Source organism: Gekko japonicus, unplaced genomic scaffold, assembly GCF_001447785.1.
Source record: "Gekko japonicus isolate JY-2015 unplaced genomic scaffold, Gekko_japonicus_V1.1 scaffold2542, whole genome shotgun sequence".
Taxonomy (NCBI): Eukaryota; Metazoa; Chordata; class Lepidosauria; order Squamata; family Gekkonidae; genus Gekko; species Gekko japonicus.
In genome coordinates this window covers 236,619-250,832 of record NW_015164733.1, presented here as the reverse complement: position 1 = coordinate 250,832, position 14,214 = coordinate 236,619, and the positions used below count along the sequence as shown (strand labels likewise).

At 48.6% G+C, this 14,214-nt stretch overlaps 1 protein-coding gene across 1 annotated transcript in view; it reads left to right on the top strand.

Moving 5' to 3' along the window:
• Positions 1-4,949: 4,949 nt before the first annotated feature.
• ZSWIM8 (zinc finger, SWIM-type containing 8) overlaps positions 4,950-14,214 on the top strand; it is a gene marked incomplete at its 5' end in the record, with an annotated part of 49,283 nt that continues 40,018 nt past the window's right edge. Inside the window, 3 exons of the mRNA XM_015409616.1 lie at positions 4,950-5,122; positions 10,926-11,033; positions 14,007-14,088. Coding sequence (XP_015265102.1) covers positions 4,950-5,122; positions 10,926-11,033; positions 14,007-14,088 — 363 coding nt within the window. The remainder of the gene's footprint in view (positions 5,123-10,925; positions 11,034-14,006; positions 14,089-14,214) is intronic.

Here is a 14,214-nt window from a genome sequence, read left to right as displayed (position 1 = left end):
TACTTTTTCTTATCTGTTCTAAATAGATCTCGAATCTGTAAGTACCCCAACCAAACATATTTAAATTGAATCTCATCTTGTTCTTTCATTACCCATTCTGACCCTACCTTTTTTATCAAGTCTCTATATGGCAACAACTCTTCTCCTCTCTGTCTCGTATACTGTGTAATAACTTCTGCTGGTACAATCCAAAGCGGTCGTGGATCATAAAAAAATCTTTTATACCTCATCCATACTCCAAATAACGCTCTTCTTACGAAATGATGTTTAAAAAATTTGTCCATCTTAGTCTTTTCGTACCATAAATATGAATGCCACCCAAACCTGCAATCATGTCCTTCCAAAGCTAATAGTTTTTTATTGTCTAAGTTAACCCATTGTTCCAACCAAGTCAGACAAACCGCCTCATAATATAATCGCAGGTTTGGTAGTTGCAGACCTCCTCTTTCCTTGGCATCACATAATATTTTCATTTTAATTCTTGGTTTTCTCCCTGCCCAAACAAATTTTGACAGTTCTCGTTGCCATCTATTCAGGACCTCAGTTTCTTTCAGTATCGGGATGGTTTGAAACAAGAACATCAACCGTGGTAAAACATTCATTTTTACCACAGAAATTCTTCCCAATAAAGATAAGTTCATGTTGTCCCATTTCTTAAAGTCCTGCAATATTTTGGCCCATAACTTCTCATAGTTATTTTTAAAGAGGTCAGTATTTCTCATCGTCAAGTCTATACTGAGATACTTAGTCTTCTTCACTACCTCACATTGTAGGCTTGCTCTCTTCTTCAGTGGACAGCAGTGTACCATGGGAATACTTTATTCCATTTATTTTATCTTTATTTCGTATGATCACACATTAGCCACAATTGACAGACGGACAGAGTCATCAGCACATCAACATACAATGAAATTTCAAGGCCACCTAATAGGCTGATTTCAATAGAACAGACATAATTAATTAAAAAAGACTTAACCAGCTTTTTTGTTGTTCAGTCGCACAGTCGAGTCCGACTCTCCGCAACCCCATGGACCAGATCACGCCAGGCCTTCCGGTCTTCCGCCGTCCTCTGAAGTTTACTCAACTTCATGTTCGTTGCATCGATGACACTGTCTAACCATCTCCTCCTTTGCTGTCCCCGTCTCCTCTGACCTTCAGTCTTTCCCAGTATCAGGGTCTTCTCCAGTGAGTGCTCCCTTCTCATTGGGTGGCCAAAGTATTTGAGCTTCAGCTTCAGCCTCTGGCCTTCCAGGGATCAGTCAGGGTTGATTTCTTTTAGGATTTGATTGATTTGATCTCCTTGCAGTCCAAGGGACTCTCAAGGGACTCTTCTCCAGCACCATACTTCAAAGGAATCTATTCTTCGGCGCTCGGCCTTCCTTATAGTCCAACTCTCGCAGCCATACATGACTACTGGGAATACCATTGCTTTGACCATGCGGACTTTTGTTGGCAGGGTGATGTCTCTACTTTTTATCATGCTGTTTAGGTTCGCCATCGCTTTCCTCCCAAGGAGCAGGCGTCTTTTAATTTCATGGCTGCTGTCAGTCTGCGGTGATCTGGGATCCCAGGAACATGAAGTCTGTCACTACTTCCACGACTTCCCCTTCTATTTGCTGAGGAGTGATGGGGCCGGATGCCATGATCTTAGTTTTTTTGATGTTGAGCTTCAAGCCCACTTTTGCACTCTCCTCTTTCACTATGAGCAAGAGGCTCTTTAGGTCCTCTTCACTTATAGAGACCAAATATCACTGCACATAGGGCAATACGATAACCCATGGTTGACAGTTTCGACCGTGTCTGTTTGGCAGGGGCAAACACATGGAGATTAAGGGAGGTGCGCATATCTTCCTTCCTGAAGAGCTGATGGTGAAGCATTAAAGCGGACCAAGGTGAAGGCTCTTGGGGATTTAGGGAATTCTGCAACATACAGATGGTCTGCTTGAGCAAAGCTTTTTCCTAGGTTCCTTGCTGTTGGGTCAGACTGTGCCCAGGCTCTGTCTACTTGAAGGACAATATCCCAGATTCACTGTCTAATTGTATCTTTGGCTCCCATAAATCCAAGGTGGCACAGGGCCTGGGGCATAAACCCATAGAAATGTAGTTTATCCTTAGTAGGTTTCACCTAGCATGAGTGGGAAATATATGAAAGAATTGATTAAATTAATCCAGAAGAGTTTAATTTGAGCCAAAAGCATATTCCTTGACCCCAGCCCCGTGCTTAGAATCCTAGTGTTGGAAGGGACCTCCAGGGAACCCTGAACAATGCAGGAAACCCCCACCCCCAGTGACCCCTGCTGTATGCCTAATGTAGTGTCATCTGCAAATTTAATAAGCATTCCCTCTGTTCCTGCATCCAAAGCATTGATAAAGATGTTGAACAAAACTGGTCCCAGGACAGATCCTTGAGGCACTTCACTTGTCACTCCTCCCCAGGAGGATGAGGAACCATTCACAAGCACTCTTTGGGTGTGATCTATCAGCCAGTTACAGATCCACTTAACAGTCATAGGATCCAAGCCACATTTTCCCAATTTGTCAACAAGAATATTATGTGGAACCTTATCAATAGCCTTACAGAAATCAAGATAAACTACGTCTACACCATTCCCCTGATCCAGCTAGGTAGTAACTTTCTCAAAAAAAGAGATAAGGTTAGTCTGACATGACCTGTTCTTGAGAAACCCATGCTGGCTCTCATAGCCATCCTTTCTAAATGTTGAAGGACTGTCTGTTTGATTATTTGTTCTAAAACTTTCCCGGGTATAGACGTCAAGCTGACGGGTTGGGCTCCTGCTTTCCCCCCTTCTTGAAGATGGGGACAACATTTGCCCACCTCCAATCTTCTGGCACCTCACCTGTTTTCCAAGAATTCTCAAAAATAATGACCAGAGGCTCAGAAATTACATCCGCAAGTTCTTTTAGTACCCTTCAAGCAGCACCATCCCTGGCTCTAATCCAAGAAGGGCAGGGCCCCAAATATGCATTGTGTTGCCTCCAGGGAACAGAAATCATTGTATAAATGTGGTTGTGTGACCCATGCGTGAGCTGGGGAACCAGCTTGCCCTGGAAGACTTTGATCACATAAGGAATATGTGGGCCCCCTTTCGTGAACAAGAATCTCGGGGTGGGAAGTCTAAGTAGGTGGGCCACCCAAGCTTTCCACAAACTGGATGACTGGAAAACTATGCCTAGACGTTTGGAAAACTTTATCTGCTCAGTGTCATGGTTGCCAATCTGCCATCCATGTTTAACAAAGTTTTTTTGGTAAAGTTAAGGATTTTGGCCTTCTGAAAATTTACTGTTAACTGTTTTGCGTTATAGTATACAGAGGGAGAAACTAGATCTGTGTCATTTGCATATCATGGAATGGGAAGGGGCCTGTTTGCTAGTCTAGGAAGGTGGTGTGTGTGTGTGTATGGGGGTGTGGATTTGAATGGTTTTATAATGCAGTTTTATCTTGCCTGTTTTAAATAGTTAGCTGCCTTGGCAGCCCTTGTAAGGGCAGAAAGGTGGGATATAAGTGTTGTAATAATGTTTTTAATATTGTAAATCTGCATTAACTGCAGATACATATATGCTGTTAGCTGTCCTGAGCCTACAATGTGGGGAAGGCGGGCTAGAAGTCTCATGAAATAAATAAATAAATAAATAAATAACTGGGGCTAGTAAATGCTTGAGCCATTGAATTAACATAAAAATAAAATAACAAAATGGTCCAAATACATCCCTGCTTCAGGCACTTCCTAACAGAGACCTTATGAGGCAAATGGCCCTGTGAGTTTTATCTTAAAAGGTAAAGGTTCCCTTGCTCGAAAGCCAGTCGAGTCCGACTCTAGGGTTGCGGTGCTCATCTCCGTTTCCAAGCCGAAGAGCCAGCGCTGTCCAAAGACGTTTCCGTGGTCACATGGCTGGCATGACTAAACACCAAGGTGCACGGAACGCTGTTACCTTCCCACCGAAGTGGTCCCTATTTATCTACTTGCAATTTCTTGCTTTCGAACTGCTAGGTTGGCAGGAGCTGGAACTAGAGACAAGAGCTCACTCTGTCTTGCGGCACCCAGGTCTCGAACTGCTGAACTACCAACCTTCCACAGCCTGCAGTTCAGCATCTTAACCACTTGAGCCACCGCAGCTCCATTCGAGTTTTATCTTACTGACACCATATTTATTTAAAATATTTATGTGCCTGCCTTTCTCTTAAGCATCTCAGGCCCAATGGCAGGAGTGTAAAAACAATTTTATAAACCAAACATAAAAACTTTCAGACTAGTCTAATACAGTACATGTAAACTTGTGAACCTGAGTATTACACTTACTTGGTCGTCCCCCCCAATGTTGCCCCTTTTTCAAGCTATGCCATCTGAAGGAAACTCATATTCTTAGAGCAATGAATGCCCGCTGCAGTAGTTTCATAGCTTAGCATATAACTGAACTGCTCAGAGAGCCTCATTAGATAGGGGATGGAAGACCTCTGCCTCTTGGGAAGGCTTGGATGTGAGTTGGGCTGGGGTCATATTTCAGCCATGGATTTGTCTTTTTCGACTGCAACCCCCCCCCCCCAAAAAAAATCTGTAAACTAGCAGAGTTATTAATGTGCCTGACTGTAAAGTACTCAGAGATCTGGGTAATTTAATGGATGTCGGTGGGAAGTGGTTTTGTTTCAATTAAATGCCAAATGGATCTCAGTGCAAATACAGATCTTTACCGTTGAAAACCCCTTTCTTTAAATCGTAAGTCAACAGTGGGTATTTGTTCACACGGTGTGGTGGCCCATATGTCTTCCTGGTGCTTGAGATTTTGGTTGAAATGGAAGAGAGGCCATTATTGGCAGATGTCGAGGTACCTGGCTTGTGACTGATCGCGTGTTGGCTGCAGTGTGTATTTTGTGTGTGTGCGGGGTGTAAGATCTCTACCACAGAATAACCTTCAGCCTGTTCTCCCAACAGGTTTCCACCTGAGTGCCACAGTGGTGCCTCCCCAGATGGTCCCCCCGAAAGGAGCGTACAACGTGGCGGTGATGTTTGACAGATGCAGAATCACATCCTGCAGTTGCACCTGTGGAGCCGGGGCCAAGTGGTGTGCTCACGTGGTCGCCCTCTGTCTCTTCCGGATACACAATGTAGGCCCCCCCCCCCGGTTATGACTTCTTGCTGCTTCTCCCACAGAGCTCTTTGTTTATCTGTTTGTCATTCTGCTTGTTGTGTCAGTGTGCACAGAATGTGACTTGTGGGTATTATGTCACCGGCCCTTTATGTTAAGGGTATGTGCAGGGGTCATTTCGTAGAAAAAGAGCTAGGGGAACTCATTAGCATAACTCATTAGCATATGCGAGCCCCATGAGGGGCCCGGCGGTGGACCTGCAAGGCCGGCGGGAGTGCGAGGAAGCCCCGCCAAGGCCCTCCCTGGCCCCAGGCCGGCAGGGGTGGGGAGAGGCAGGGAGGAAGCAACTTACGCTCCCTCTTCTCCTGCCTCCTCCTGGCTGAATGAGGGCCGGAAGCGGGGCGGCCAGAAGCATGGGGCGGGGCTTCGTCATGTGTCCCGCCCCCCGTACCTCACCCGGGGGAACTGCGATCCCCCCCGAAATGACCTCTGGGTATGTGGAGCCATCCTTGACTGGCTCATACTTAGAGCAGAGAAAGTGTACTGTGCTTCACTAGCCCGTATCACACTTATCTCTTTCACTATTTCCTGGGAAAGCTGCAGAAATCCATGTTGCATTTTCTTCTGAACATCCTGATGCCTCACTAGAGCACATTAATGGACGCAGCAATGAGGGGAAATGGCTGTTTTCGCTTCACGTGGCTAGGAAAACGAGAAAGGAAGGGTGGGTGCCAGAGAGGGCTTGTGCCAGCTCACCAGAGTTTCTCGCTTCCCCTGCCTTTGCACGCCTGACTCCCATGCCGGATCAGAAACGGCTTTTGAAGCATCCCTCAGTGGCGTTGTGGGCCTGCTGAGTCCCTTGGCTCAGGGAACAAGTTTCATGATTCTTTGGGTTGATTGATTTGAAACCTTCATAGCTCAGCTTTCAAAGAGAGAAGCAATTTTGGGGAGGCTTTGGATTTCAGTGGGATGGGCTTCAGGTACGTCTTTAGAAGCATCATCCCAGATGCAAGAACTATGTGCAGTTGCTGTGAGGACGGCACGGGTGGGTCCCTGGACTTCCGTGCTCCCTGTATTTGTGCGGGAGCTAAGGAAAGACTTGATCCGCCGTGATAAACTGATTCACAGACTCTGGCTTGTGCCTTTCCGGTCAAATTGCAATTCCAAACCATGGATTAATCCTAGTTTGGAATCTTGGTTTGTAGAGAACACCTCAAACCACAGTTTGCTTTTCAGGCACAAAAACAAACTTCTTGTAACGTGGAAGGTCTTTCACTAAGTCCAATGTATTTTTGATAATATTCAGGTTATACGTATTGTTTTTAGTAATTGGCCGTATAATTTGTTTGTAACTAACCTTTCTGGTTCTTGATTCAGTGTGGGGGTGTGTGTTAAGTCCTTTTTCTCTTCCTTTTGGGGAAGTTCCCTTTGTTACGGAATCTGACTGACTGAAACAAACTGATCCAGCTTACGTTTTGGCTCAGAGCACACAATGCGATTCCCAGCTGCCCACTTCCTTTCTAGCTCAGATGGTCAAACTTCTCCTGCCCTGCCCCCGCTCATCTTCCGGGGGGGGGCAGTGAGGTGGCAGCAGGAGGCTGCTTGCAGGGTCTCCCCTCCCTTTTCTTCCTCCACTGCAGCGTTCTTGGGAATAGTTTCCAGAGCACTTGATAGGATCCTGAGAGCTGCATTTCCTAGAAGCAGAAACAGAGAGAGAGGGAGGGAGGGGAGCTTGTGCATGTATGGGCACAACACCGTGAAGATGTGTTTTGGCTGAACGATGCCCCACAAGCTTGACCGTATGCATTGCTGGGTAGCAAGAGGAAAACAAGCTCCCAGAAAGCTTGTGGCACAACTGTATGTGAGGCTAAAATCCAGATGGACTCTCGTAAGGGATAGTTGTCTGGCATTCCTGTTTTATCTGAACAGACCGGGGACTATTCAGCGCTAGGCAGTTCCAAGCCCCCCTTTTCTTCATTGTTCTGAAATGCTTTCTTGGTTAAGACCTAGAATTTGGATTGGTGGTGTTGTGGGGGTTTGCAGTGTGGTAGCTGGACTGCCAGGTTAGCTGGCTGGAAAGGGTCCTAGGAGGGGAGGGAGGGAGGGAGACAGGAAGGAAGGAAAGAAGGAACTGTCCTAGGCCCGTAAGAAGCTGCTAGGCATAGGTATGAACCGCAACTGCCAGTGAGAGCTGCGAAAAGGAGGCAGAACAATTCTCTGAGCACTGAAAATGGTCTACGGGCCCCTTGGCAGTCCTTAAAGCAGCCTGATGAGGCAGGCCGCAGGTATGGGCTCCGTATTGCAAGTAGAGGGAATGGAGCTGGCCTCAGGCTGCCTACTGAGTTAATGGATGAGCAGGGAAATGGTTTCTAGAGTAACCCTGGTGATAAGGTGTGTAGCTGTATTTGCCAGCTGTTAAACTTGGAATTTACGTTATGAGAACACAGAGTGTTGGACTGGATGGGCCTTTGGCCTGATCCAACATTGGCGTCTCTTATGTTCTTATGTTCTTATGTTCTTATGAGAAGGGAACATATGAACACGGAGGGAAGGGCTGTGCATATCTGGACATGAGGCATTGTTGCCTGTGTTGTAGCAAAGAAAATAACGGGTGTCCATCTGAAAATCCTGTAAAAATGAACAAAACAAAACAAAAATCACACTTTTGTTTTCTTTAATGCCTGAGGTATGTTTGGCAAGTGGCGAAGGTAAAGGAATGAAATCACTCCACCTTTTCCGTGGAGCCGTCTCTTCCCCTTGGAAAGGAAAACCTTCTCTTCAGAGCCCAATCAGTGCTCGGCCAAGATACGCGATACAAATTGCATCCCTGATCTTGGAGTTTGGGATAATCACTTTCCTTGGCGGATTGTTGAGAAGCTTACAGAAATCAAATGAGGGATTTGAAGATAGATGGTTGACAAGAGCAGAGGAACACGCACGGTTCAGTTATTAACGTGTTCATTTAAAATGTTTGTATCCTGGCACTCCGCTCAGTCTGGGTTTCCGAGGCGGCCAGCGATCAAAACAGCATAACAAACTACATCATAAAACCAATTAAAAGCAGTGCTGAAATCTGTATATCTAATTCCCAAGGCACCCCCCAGCGTGCGGATATCTAAATCTGCACATCGGGGGCACCTGGGGGCCAGGGTGATTTTCCTGCACATTTGAGGCAATCCCCAGATGTGCAGAAAAATCTAAAAAGTTGAAAAAAGTATACGGGGGATATTTAAATCCCCCCAAAAAGTAAAAGCGCCTTCCCTGCGCATGTGCAGAGAAAGCACTTACCAACAGGAACTGTGGCTGCTGGTGGCAGTGGCGCAGGAAGAGAAGCCTTAGCAGCCGGCGGCTGGGCGCCGCAGCCATTGCTGAGGGGGCCATTGACGTCGCTGCTGGCAGCAGCGGGGGAGGGAGAAGAACCGTACAGGGCTCGCCGCCTTTGCTGCGCGCGGCCGAGGTGGCTGGGGGCGGGGGGAAACCTTGGAGGGCTGGTGGCTAGCTGCAGCCATTGCTTCTGTCGTCGGGTGGGTGGGGGAAATTCTGGCGAGCCCAACGGACCGCCTGTTGGGCTGACCTACAGTCACTGCTGCGTCCTCCTCTGTGTGGAGCTCCTGCTGCTTCAGCAGCCGAGCCACCTGGGAGCCGCAGGGAATACCTCCCCCCTCCCCCCCGCGAGTATCGCGGGGCCCGCCCCCCCCACCCTTCTAAGTCCATGGACATTTGTGAGCTTCAAAGGGTGTAACTCTGCTTAGGATGGCACTGTGCCTTTTTGTGCAGTGTATTAATTGTGCCAATGGTTGTAGCACTGGAGAGCATTTTGCCAGTGAGTATCAGAGCAGAAGGCTTTGTATGTGATTAATGAAATGTTAATAGACTGGCTTGCTTCTTGTACATATATAATAAAATAAAGGACCGCAGATTAAAAGATGGAAGGATTGTTGTAGGAACAAAACCAGTCCAGTGGCACCTTAAAGACGGATCACGTTTCGTCTGATTTGAGCTTTCGTGAAATAAACGTTGTTTGTCTTTTTGAGGTGCCACTGGGCTTTTTATTGTGCCGTGGCAGACCAACACGCCTATTCCTTGCAACCATTGAGGAAATGCCAGGGGGAACAAGGAAGTCAGTTGCAGATGCTTGAATGAATGACAAACAGAAAAGGACCTTGTTAAAAAAAAAAGAGAAGGAATTAAAAGCCATTCATTTCTGTTGTATGATGTAGGAGTTAATAGGAAGCCCGCATGGAAACACTGCTGTTGGCTCTTTTAGTTCACTGTCTGCTTCCAGCGTTTGTCACTCTTGAGTAGATAAGATGTGGGAGCTTGAGAATGAGCAGAACAAAATTTGCACCCACCAGACCAACAGAATTTCCCACAGTGTGAGCTTTTGTGAGTCGAAGCGCACGCCTGTGAGATTTCACGAGCTTTGATTCACGGGAGCTTACCTCTTGGGAAATGTCATTGATCTTTAAGGAGGTACCGGATTCAGAGGTTGTACTGTGACTACACACTACACACTGGCCCGGCCACCCACTGGAGAATAAGCAGCAGCTTCTCTGTGTCAGGGTCCTTAGTCAGGTTACACAACACAGGGCTTCATGAGAAGATAACTGTTTATTGGTAAATCCAGCACTAGAGACACATGTACAGCTTGTGTCAGGAATGGCCGCCTATACAAGGGCCACTGACTTATACTAGAATCAAACATCCCCCCGGTAAGCATGAGCCAGTGGATACATCTCGCGCGGGCGGGCAAAGCGAGCAGGCAAAGCAAAAAGCCGTTAACTTTCCCAGCCGAGTAAAGCTGCAGCTGGAGCATCTACAAGGTCAAACAAAAGATAGCAAACAGTTGGTGAGCCACAGAGAGTTAAGACAGAAGACGGGAGGGCACCCCTCCACATTCCAGACTTACGACACTCTGGCCCTTTGGAGAATTAGATGAGAGAGGCCTGCAATTCCCTTCCTTCCCTGGGAGCAGCCACCTGCTATAGGCTGGTTGGAGCAACCTGAAATCTAAAAATTAGGAGGAGGTGTATGTGTGAATGTTTGTTTATTTATTTATTTAAATTGGCTTTGCTGGGCCGCCCTTCCCTGCAACTAAGGCTGAGGGTGGCTTACAACAAAGTAATATACAAATGTTTGATGGCTGACTGTACATTGATGCAAAGCCTCCTTTCCCTGATCTGCGTATGGTACAGTTCAGAGCAGAGTTACATCCTTCTGAGCAGAGTGAGACCCGTTGGCTTCAGTGGACTTGGAAGGGTGCACGTTTAGGACTGCAACATGAGAGGCCCCGCCCCTCAGCTAATGCATTCTGACTAATAGCAAAATGAGCAGTTGTGTGCCGCAACTGAAGGCAACTGTCGTGTAACTGGAAACTGCACTTGTTGCAGAGTTCCCTGAAAACGGCTTAATTTGCTGGAAGTGGAAAAAGTAACTGTTATAGTAGTTCTTCAGTTCTTACCTTGTTTGTGGTTGCTAACCTTTTGGCATGCTGTGATTGCAGTCTTGCACACTCCTCTGTGGAAGGAGCTGCCACTGAACCATGGAAACCTTCTTTTCAAAGAAAACATATACTGGATTGGGTAGAAAAATGAAAGTGACCTCTTGACGCAATTCCCCCAAAAGCCAGTAACACCAATGTGTATATTGTGGTCTGTTAACGTTTCTTGCTGTAATTCTGAGATGTTCTCCTCCAGTCTTTGCCTGTGTTAAATGAGATGTCTGCTCCTGAAGTTTGTTTTTCACATGTAGTTGTATTGAGTCTTGGGATTAATCGCTGGACATTAAAGCAGTGGTCTTGCTTTCTCTCCCCCCCACCCCAGGCATCTGCCGTGTGCTTGCGAGCCCCTGTCTCAGAATCCTTGTCTCGACTGCAGAGAGATCAGCTGCAGAAATTTGCCCAGTACTTAATCAGCGAACTCCCCCAACAGGTAAGTGGAGACTACAGCAGGGGGGAGCCCCCACCCCCATCACGCTTCGCTCAGGTTCTGCAAGGGGACTCTTTGCTGAATAATCCCCCTCCTCAAGTAGTCTTGGTGGCAGCCCCGAGGATAAGGTGGAATGTTTTCCCAAGTCCGTGTTTTTTTTTGGGGGGGGGGGCTCATTCCTTGTACAGCAATGGCCACAGGCCTCCCTTACGCCCTGTACGGTGGTCTGCTCCACGGCAAGGGAAAGGCTGCCGAGAAGCAAAGCACGCCCTCTCTCTGAGTGGGCGCACCTGGCAAAGCGGGCAGGAGTCGGTCAGCCTGGTTGAGATTTTGGAGTTTGATTTACCCGCACCGGGTTTAAAAACCAGAAAGGCTTTTTCACTTGGGAAGTACAGAGCTCCTCACAGAAAACTGCTGCCAGTTGCAGCCTACTTAGAGAAACAAATGGCTGGAAAAAGCTGCTCAAATTAGGTGGTCAGCCGTGCTCATATGTTCCCAGAAGGACCTGCAAGCCTAATGAACAGAAATCATAGCAGCTGGAGGTGTGGCACCTCTCCTTCTGATTCCTCGAGAGCTGGGGTGACCTCTCTGGGGACTCCTGCCGTCTGTTGTTTTTGTTAGCCAGTTTGTCAGCAGCTGCAGGCCCTGCCGGGGCGCGCTCTTCCTCCTTGGGCCGAGCTGCCAGGCGGCATTACCCTTTGCCCGGGGGGCTTGCCCTCCTCGCCCAAGTCACAGCAGTGGCAGTAGAAGAAGAAGAAGAGATTGGCTTTATACCCCATGGCCCTTCACTTGTAGTCTCAGAGTGGCTTACAAACTCCTTTCCCTTCCCCTCCCCACAACAGACACACCCTGTGAGGTGGGTGGGGCTGAGAGAGCTCTGGCAGAAACTGCTCTTTTTCAAGGGTAGCTGTGCCAGAGCTTGTGACTGACCCACCGTCACACCAGCCAGGTGCAAGTGGAGGAGTGGGGAATCAAGCCCGGTTCTCCCAGATTAGAGTCCGCGCACTTAACCACTACACCAAACTGGCAAGTAGGCATCCTTGGCCTATCGTGGGCATCGGGGAGCTTCCGGTGAAGTCCTGGCGTGGGCGTTCAGTTGTGGGCAGTGGGTGCTGGCACCTTGGCCCGGAGCAGCAGCCCAATCCCTCCCGTGCAAACCAAACCCTCCGTCTGGCTGCCCTGGTCCGGCAGACGCCCCGTTTGCGTGATCTCTTCGTTTCCCCCCTTGTAAAGAAATGCAGCACAGTGTGGGCGTCGATGTGATCCTGGGCGCTCTTGCGGAGGGCCCGTCATGTCGTCTTCTAGTGGCTGCAAGGATATGCCTCAGTGCTCAGGCTGTGCCTTCCCTCCAGGGGAGCCGCTCTCAGAAACGGCCCGGGGGAGCCGTGACGTCACCGTCTTCCCAAGATCGGCCTCACCCAGGGAACGGTTCTGGCATATGGGCAATCAAGTGCAGGTGTCTTGGCAGAGTGAGCTGCTCCCAAGGCACTTGTTAGGCTCAGTGTTTATTGTAATGGCAAGCTCTTGTGCTGCTGTGGGCCCCTCCTGCCACTTTGTTTGTAAACGTGAATGCCGACAGCAAAATTACATGCCGCGTGTGGCAGTCATGGGGATCACAATGGGGCGGGGGAATGCTAATATTCCAGACTGCCAGAAGTTACAGCGTGAACACGAGCAGGTGATTTTAGTGGGCAGATGTATTGCAGTAGTCCAAGAGATCCCGGGGCTCAAGGCATTGGGTGGATGGGTGGGGGGCTGGGGAATTGCAGCCAGCACTGGGCATTGCATTGGGAAGCAAGCAAGCCCGCTGACTGGGCGGCTGCCGAGTGTGTCTCTCCGGTCCTGTGCCAGGGAAGAACTGGCTTGCTGAATGTGGCTCCAACTCCGTCCCATCTAAGGGCATCCCCATGTAAAACATGTCTAAGCGCCAGCCTCCTTTCCGAATGGGCACCTTCCCTGGCAGCATAGCTCCCCCCCCCACCCCGCCCCACCCAGTTTAACTAGATGTCTCACGGTGTGTTTTGTTTCTTTCGTTTTAAGATTTTAAAAAGGGTTTCTCCACATTTCCTACCAAGCGTATCCGCAAACAGACTCCATATAACCCTCCCACCCACCCTCTTCCCCAACAAGAGATGTCAGAGAAAAGGAAGGAAGCGAGAGAAAACGGCACACGCAGGCAGATGAGAGGAGAGCTGGGGGGAAAAAAGAGGTGTCTTTTTGGCTGGTGGCATTTTTGCCGGGATTTCTCATTTCCCCAGCATTAGGTCACGGCTCCTGGCTGAGCTGCCTTTTCAGTTGTGAGTGCTGAATTTTTTTTTTGGGGGGGGGGCTTGCATCAGCCCCCACTGGCTTGTGTCTGTGACAGCCTGGTTCTCACCTTGTATGGTTTTGCAAGCCTCTGAAAGGTTCTATTTAGAAATGGAAGTGGTGGAGTCCTCTGTCTCTGTACAGTGCCTACCCAGGAGCCCAAGGAAGTGCGGAATGCAACCTGGGCTGTTGCCCTTGGGGCCGGGGCGAGCTCTGCCTCGTGTGCTTCAGTGCCAGTGTCTCCCTCCCTTCCAAACAGTGATGTGGCTTTCTCGCAGCAAGTGGGTCTCAGCCCCCTTTCCCTTACCTAGTGGGAGTGATCCTGTGCCTTCTGCCCCTGGGTGTCGCCCACTGGGGGTGTCCCCAGGGAATGGGCAGTAGGCTAATGAGGAGAGTGGATCCAGGGGTGGAGGGAATCCTTCAGCTGCTGCTGGGGGCATCAAGAGCAGCCGGTCAGTTGTCTTTTCCACAGACAGGGTTACTGCATATGGGCCAGGCAGAAATTCTGTGGCCAAAATTCTACAGGTAACACCTTTCAGCCTCGTACTTTTGTGAGCACAAAAGATGAATTCTTAACAGTGGTTCTTTTCTTTTTTTGTGGAGGGAAATACATTGTGTGGTGTTGTTGTTTTTTTTAAATAAGCATTCATTTCCCCCTCTCCTGCTTAGATCCTTCCTACTGCTCAGCGCCTGCTGGATGAGCTGCTGTCCTCTCAGTCGACGGCCATCAACACTGTGTGTGGGGCCCCAGGTAACACGGGCAGGTCTTCTTTTTAGTTTAGTCTCAGCAGTAGCACTCCAAGACACGAAGTAAAACTCGCCGTTAGGGTTCTTTGTAGAACCAGGGTTGTGCTGCAGTGTTAGCATGACTTGACTA